Raw genomic sequence first — 7,408 nt, 5'->3', positions numbered from 1 at the left:
GTTTTCATTTTTGCGATTAGCTTTAGGAATTAAAAATGAGAATCATCAAAACACTTAAATGGTGGGAGTGTTGGACTATTAGAATATAGTTTCACGTATTTTGATGCTTCTCATCATCGTCGTTATGTATGTATGTATATCTATTCTGATAGTACGACGTGGATAGTTTTTGTTTGTTTTTCTGATGACGTAATTGAACGTGCTTAATTTCTATTGGTCCACGTCGTCTTCGAAATGATCGGTACACTTGGTACCCTGTTCATGCTTTTCACTTCTCGTGTGTCGTCCCGTGCGTTCACAAGTGTGATCCGCCTATTCACTTATAATAAATCGGTACTTGTTAATAGCTAAGACTATTGTTCGTGTATTATTCCGATACCCTATCGCAACAAATAGTATTCCTTGTGCTATAGAGATATTCTCATCATGTAAAAATATATTAATGAAGAAATGTTAATTAATCTTACGCAAAGAAAAAAGAAAACATTGCAAGAATTTCGTTTCTTTTCTTTACTTATAAATTTATTGAGGTACCTTTTCGAAAACACTTATAAGGAAAGGTAGACCATGTTTTCCCCACATATTCATATACTGTAAAGTTCTCAGGTATTCATCTCCTTCCCCTATAACATTTTCTGCAATTGCAAATGTGGCAACAAATTATGTTTGCCGGAAGGTCGCAAATGGAAAACATACTTTGTTAACATACTTTGTTGCAATTCTGTTAGCACACTTCCGTCAATATGCAACATTTTCACCGTTCTATTGTCAGATCTGCTCTAATGTTGTCGTCAATTTAACTGTGGAATATGTTCGTCAGATTTGGTTCACATTGGAGACCAACTGAGGACACAGTAGGCTCTGGCTTGGCATTATAGTTTCGCTGACATTTGTTTCTTATTTGACAACATCCCACAACCAAAATGTTTGCTGGGTTGTTTTAGCAGATATAGAAGCCTCGAAAACCAATGAGTTTCTATATCCAATCCGTCTATATAACAATAACTAGTAGAATCATTACAAAGAGGTTTTCCTTGTACAAATCTATCGCTGAAGTCTAATATCAGCTAAAACAAACATTACATTTATAAAGTAAATTTAAATTATGGAAAATAAAAAATTGTTTTAGAATTGGAAAGTAGTCACTTTTTATAATAAGTCAGTGATTTAATAAACCTACACCAATTTGCACGTGACCAATTATTATATTCGTATTGTTAATTTTACTTCTTGTTCCATTTAATAGATGATGGAAAATAGCTTGATGTCACTCGCGGGCACTCGCGCACGCACACAAGGAAACACAAGCGTTTAAATAACTCGAAATGGACTGTATTTTAATAATAAAGTTACAATTAAACACTGAACAAATAACGAATTAATCCGAACAATAATCTAGTAATCGAGATTATGCGGAGCACACAGAATAATAATTCGAGCCGGCAATCGTGTATTTCGTGAATCCTATGCGAGACTGAGACGATTTCTCAAAAGACGGTTCTTTTATATCGTGCTCGGTTACCGAGGACCAAAATTAAATCAATATAAAAAATATTTATGATATCTTAGAAACCAAAACTGTCAAAGTTCATAAACAGGCTGGCAGATATTTTTTATTGATCTGCGAGTTGACACTGACGTTGTCAGCTGACACGAATTTTGCCTCTCTCGCTGCCGCGCCGAATTCACTTTAGACTCGCGCTCGCGATATTCCGCCCACCTTGTGCGCGTCACGAAATAATCGAGTTGGCACTGGACGTTTCCCGCGCTAGAAAACTGACTAGCTTAGTGGTAAGGTGAAGTGGTGAACAGGTGCTGTGAAATTCGGAAGAGCTGGAAACGCGGAAGAAAGACTGGGAAGAAAAGGAACTCCAGATTAAGCTTCGTTTCTTGAGATAATGCTGTCTGGGAGAAGAACCAGCTTGCTGACTGGTCGCCGGAGAGTCGAAAACGATGTCCGAACAGTCACGACTCGAACGTGTCCGTCCTTTCCGGAGTGTAACTCCGTTTTCCTTGCTAAAGGCCACTTATTCGGAGGCGTTGTCTCGTTACGCAGAAGAACCAGTCGGCCGACATGTATTTCCTCGCCAGGCTGCTGCCACTTTGGACGATGGGCAAGAGAGTGAAGATACTCCTTCGACCAGCGGCTCCAAAAATGATCCCTCATCGCTTGTAGCTGCTTCCAGCGACTTAGCCGGTCCATGCGGTCTTCAACGAGCGAGGGCTCAGGAACAGCGTTGAGCGGAGCACCGATTAAAAAGTGACCAGGGGTGAGAACTGATAAATCTTCGGGGTCGTCAGAGATCGCTTGAAGAGGACGTGAATTTAGACATGACTCAATTTGAGCTAGCAGCGTGGCCATTTCTTCATATGTGAGTTTCGCGTCCCCGATTACACGGCGAAGGTGATGCTTCAAAGATTTCACGGCGGCCTCCCAGATCCCACCGAAATTCGGGCCTGCAGGTGGATTGAATCGCCAGTGAATCTGTTCGTCCGCTAGCCGAGCAGCGATGAGTTTGCCTTCAGAATTACTGGCTGCGAAGAGCGAGCGAAGTTGAGCGTCAGCGCCTATAAAATTCGTTCCGCAGTCGCTGAATAATGTACGGCACAGACCCTGGCAAGAGACGAACCGGCGCAGGGCTGCTAGGAAGGCGTCGGCTGTATAATCGGAGACCACGTCGAGGTGTACCGCTCTAGTAGACAGGCAAACGAAAACGACGATAAATGCTTTCGTTGCACGGTGACCTCGGCCCTTCGAGGTTCGTATCCAGATAGGGCCTGCGTAGTCTAAACCGGTGTTAAGAAAAGGCCTTGCTGGTGTCACTCGTGGAGCGGGAAGATCGCCTATGAGTGGCTGAGAGACAGCCGCCCGCCATCGAACACATGAGACACATCGATGGATCCACTTCTTGACGAGCGCCCGGCCGCGAGGCACCCAATACTCCTGCCGGATGGCGCTAAGAGTCAATTGAACTCCTCCATGAAGAACTCGGCGGTGAGCTGCTTCGATGATTAAACGAGTGACGTGAGAATCTCCCGGCAAGATGATAGGGTGTTTTTGATCGATGGAGAGGAGTGAATACTTGAGACGTCCGCCGACTCGAAGCAACCCTTGCTCATCCAGAAACGGGTTCAGCTTGATAATCGCGCTGCGTGAGGAGAGAGGAGCTTGCTTGCGAACAGCACTGATCTCTTCCTTGAAGCTGATGCTCTGAATTATCCGGATCAAACATTGACGTGTAGCAGTAAGCTCTGTGACTTGAAGTATAAGCGGAGTTTCTGGATTAAACAGCTGAGAGACTCGACTTTGCTGATGAGATGAGAGACGTAGCCAGCGACGGCACCACGAAGAAACTCGAAGCAGACGGTTCAGCGAAGAAAATCTCTGGAAGAAGACACAGCTCTCGCTCTCCTGAGCAGTCGTTGTGGTAAGAGAGACGGGCTGATTACGTTTCTCCGGAAGTTCACGCACATGAGTGTCTCCTGGAGAAGCAGGCCAGGAACTGAGTGCGGTTTGCAGCCAAGGAGGATCCTGCCACCAGAGCGGATGGTTTCTTAAGTCCTTTGGTGAAATTCCCCGCGAAGCGCAGTCAGCCGGATTTTCGTTTCCGGGTACATGATGCCAGATCGCTCCTGACAGAGAGGTTTGAATTGCGCTAACTCTATTAGCGACAAAAGTCTTCCAAGAGGAGGGGTAACCACGAATCCATCCTAAGGCGACGATAGAATCTGACCACAGATGACAGGACACCTTTTCTAATTGAAGAACTTGACGAACGTGTACTGTAAGTTGAACGAGGAGCGACGAAGCACATAACTCCAGGCGAGGCAGTGTGATTTGTTTAAGAGGAGCTACCCGAATCTTGGCAGCGATCAGCCTCACTTGTATTGAACCTTCTGGAGCCTCCGTCCTCAGGTATATCACGGCTCTGTAAGCTCTCTCTGAAGCGTCAGCGAAACCGTGGATCTGAAGCTGACATCCGTCGGTAGTACAATCATCGTCGGTAGTTCCGCCCGCCATCCACCGAGGGACCCGAATTTCCTCGAGCGAGCGAACTTCGGAGAAAAAATCTCGCCAGCGTCTGGCGTCCTTATCCGGTAGCGACGCGTCCCAATCGAACCCCAGCAACCACGTTGCCTGAAAGTAGATCTTGGCACGTACAGCAGCAGGCGACAGCCATCCTAAAGGATCGAAGATCTTGGCAGAGCGTGACAGCACAGTCAGCACAGATCGCTTCGTTATGGTTCCGACAGGAGGCAGTTCGATTTTGAAGGAGAAACTATCGTCGAAGGGATGCCATCGAAGCCCCAGTGTTGAATGGCTCTCTTCAGATTGCCACCATCGCTCCTGATGCAACCGATCTTCTTCCGGAATCTCTTCCAGAATGGCAGCATGATTGACTGACCACTTCTTGAGAGGAAATCCGCCCGCCTTGCAGATACGATCCAGCTAACGGACGGACTCTTTCGCAGCGACAAGAGTCGAAGCACCGGTCAGGATGTCGTCCATGTATACTTCATTGAGGAGAGCTGCCACTCCGAGTGGGAAATTGTGACCTTCATCTTTGGCAAGTTGACGAAGGGTACGAATCGCCAGAAAAGGAGCACATCCGAGGCCATAGGTCACGGTATTCAGTTGGTATTCCTGAATTTTTTTCTTCAGGCGAGGAGCGCCACAAGATTCGCTGCAAATCTCGGTCTTCTGGATGGAAGACGATCTGCCGATACATTTTTTCTACGTCTGTAGCCAACACGTAACGATAACGTCGCCACAGTAGAAGAATAACTGAAAGGACAGGGAGCAAACTCGGACCAGCGTGTAAACTCCTGTTCAGAGAGTCTCCAGATGGCAGAGTACTCAAACCATTGAATACGACTCTCAACTTTGTGCTGATGCTGGATTCGCGTAGAACACCGTGATGGGGCAGATAGCAGACCCTCTTCATGGCTGGATCGGCTACAGGCACTCGAGTCATATGTCCGAGGTCTTCATATTGCAGGAGGAAATCCACATAGTGGGAATGGAACCGGGTATCCTTAATGAAACGTCTTTCCATATGTCTCAACAACCTCTCCGCTGCACGACGAGTTCTTGAAAGATCCGGCAGCTGAGGCGAAGAGATAGGAAGTCGCACAACGTAGCGACCGTCTGGTTGACGAGAGTGCGTCCGTACGAAATACTCCTCGCATTCCAGTTCTTCCTTAGAGAGCGACGTAACAACGGACGGAACTTCTTCCTGCTCCCAGAAGCGTCGAACGATCCCAGATAATTCTTCCTCGGCGGAGCACTGAAGGGAACAGGAAAGCGATGAAAATGAAGAGCAGTGTGCCGACGAGGATGGCCGGAAAGCACCTGACAGCAACCATCCTAGAGAAGTGTTTTGAGCCACGGGTTGCTGAACATCTCCACGACGAAGTCCATCGACTAGAATGTCTGCGTAGACATCTGCTCCGAGGAGAACGTCTATCGGATCTGATTGGCGAAATTCAGGATCGGCGAGTTCTAATCCTGACAGATGAGTCCCGTCCCTTACGTCGACCTTGGATCCGCCGGCGTAGATGGTCAGCCTTGGAAGAATGAGTGCAGATATGGTCACCACAGGACCGGGAAACCGCGGCGAAATGGATAGATCGATTCGACCTCGGGCGACTGCTGCCTTGGATCCGCCGACACCGAAGATCGCGACTGAGGAAGCAGATCGAGATAGTTTCAACCTCTGTGCCAGATCTTCCGAGATGAGAGAAGTTTCTGATCCTGGGTCGACGAGTGCCCGTGCCTGATGCCAATTCCCGGAGCGATCGGCGACACGAATACGAGCGGTGGCAAGGAGAACGGCGATCGGCTTGACCGGCTCTTCACGCGCGACAAGAGCGGTTTTACCAATTTCTTCACTGACGACAAGAGAGGTTTTATCAGCCTCTGCTTTGAGATAGGCATCGTGCAGCGATGAATGATGACGATCTCCGCAGACGGTACACACTTTCTTCGAAGCGCATTCACTGAGCTTATGACGACCGAGACAGTTAAAACAAAGACCGCTCGTTTCAACCAGTCGCTTCTGATCTTGCGCGGATTTTCCTTTATAGTCGTCGCAAAGCATCACAAAATGATCTTTATAACACAGTGCGCATCGACCACGCTTCGACTCAAACTTGTTATCTTGTTTGCGGGCGTGCAAACTGCGAGTTGATTTGGAAGAACCACTTCCCGAGCTTGAATCTTCCGTTTTGACAGGCAGCAGAGATTCTAATGTATGCAGTCGTCGATCAAGAAACTTCTCCAGCTCTTGATACGTTGGAGGATCAATTGACTCGCTGATAGAATTCTCCCATTCTCAACGAGAACGCGAATCTAACAGCTGAGCAGCTAGGAAAACGAAGAGATTTTCGCTGTTAGTCAGAGCACGTCCGATGCTTTCCAAAGAAGAGGTCGTAGATTTCAAGCAATGAAGCAGCTTCCGGAGCTCGATGACTGACTCATTTTTCAATTTTTGAAAGGTGGTGAAGTTAGAGAAGTAAGAACGAATCAATAACCTCTTATTTTCATAGTAGTCGCTTAACGCTTTCCATACACGGTCGTAGTTCTCCGTCATAGTGGCCAGATTTCTGATTAACAGCTCCGCTTCTCCCTTAAGACAGGTCTTGAGATAGTGAAGCTTTTCAACTTGCGAGGTAGAAGTATCTCAGCCGATGATTGAGAGGAAGAGGTCTCGAAAGGCTGGCCAGTCTTCATACTTCCCGGAGAACTGTGGCAGTTGAATCTGAGGAAGCGTAATACGTGAAGCCGATGAGCTTGGCGCTGAAGCCGTCGTGGCAGAGCTCGCGGGCATAAAACTCGTAGAGACGTCCATGGCTCGAAGTGTACGCTGAACGTCTAAGAATTTACCTTTCTGCTGGAGGTAAGCCTCTTCGGCCTGAGCAGGAATGTCTTGCGATGTGTAATCCAGACTGGCCAAAGTCTCGGACGGGAATGTAAGCAGACTTTCATGATTGCTGTCAAATTTCGCCCAGTTTGCCTCGAGCGCTTGGAGTCGCGCTTCCACAATTCCTTGGGTAAGTTTGGAAGTACCAATCTTTTTCAGATTATCGTAAGCTCGCAGGATGCGATTAAGTATGTCATTCTGAGTTCGAATGAGACTGTCCATGTCAAGACTCATTTTGATTCCAGGAGGTCACTCTCGGATGTCCAAGGGAAGCGCACCTAGACGTTGGGAGCAGAGGAGTCTGGCAGGAAAATATCCGGCTCGAAGGACCAATAAAATGATGGAGAATAGCTTGATGTCACTCGCGGGCACTCGCGCACGCACATAAGGAAACACAAGCGTTTAAATAACTCGAAATGGATTTGTTGTGTTTTCGGGCTCGATCGGTGGGTGGACTCGGACTTTCCAAACTCAGTTGATTTAGA

The 7,408-nt window shown here is 47.3% G+C and overlaps 2 protein-coding genes across 2 annotated transcripts; both read right to left on the bottom strand.

Annotated features, from left to right (window-relative positions):
• Positions 1-872: 872 nt before the first annotated feature.
• On the bottom strand, positions 873-6,593 carry LOC105283658. The gene is made up of 4 exons (XM_026974040.1): positions 6,358-6,593; positions 4,740-6,315; positions 1,979-4,450; positions 873-1,067 (listed from the first exon to the last, which is right to left on the bottom strand). The coding sequence occupies exons 1-4, from the start codon at positions 6,591-6,593 to the stop codon at positions 873-875; spliced, it is 4,479 nt and encodes a 1,492-aa protein (XP_026829841.1).
• A 90-nt stretch (positions 6,594-6,683) lies between these two features.
• LOC113563044 lies at positions 6,684-7,157 on the bottom strand. The gene has a single exon (XM_026974039.1). It carries the CDS (start codon positions 7,155-7,157, stop codon positions 6,684-6,686), a length of 474 nt encoding a protein of 157 aa, XP_026829840.1.
• Positions 7,158-7,408: the final 251 nt, after the last annotated feature.

Source organism: Ooceraea biroi, chromosome 12 (genome assembly GCF_003672135.1).
Source record: "Ooceraea biroi isolate clonal line C1 chromosome 12, Obir_v5.4, whole genome shotgun sequence".
In the NCBI taxonomy this organism is placed as follows: domain Eukaryota; kingdom Metazoa; phylum Arthropoda; class Insecta; order Hymenoptera; family Formicidae; genus Ooceraea; species Ooceraea biroi.
This window is presented reverse-complemented; position numbering and strand designations above follow the sequence as displayed.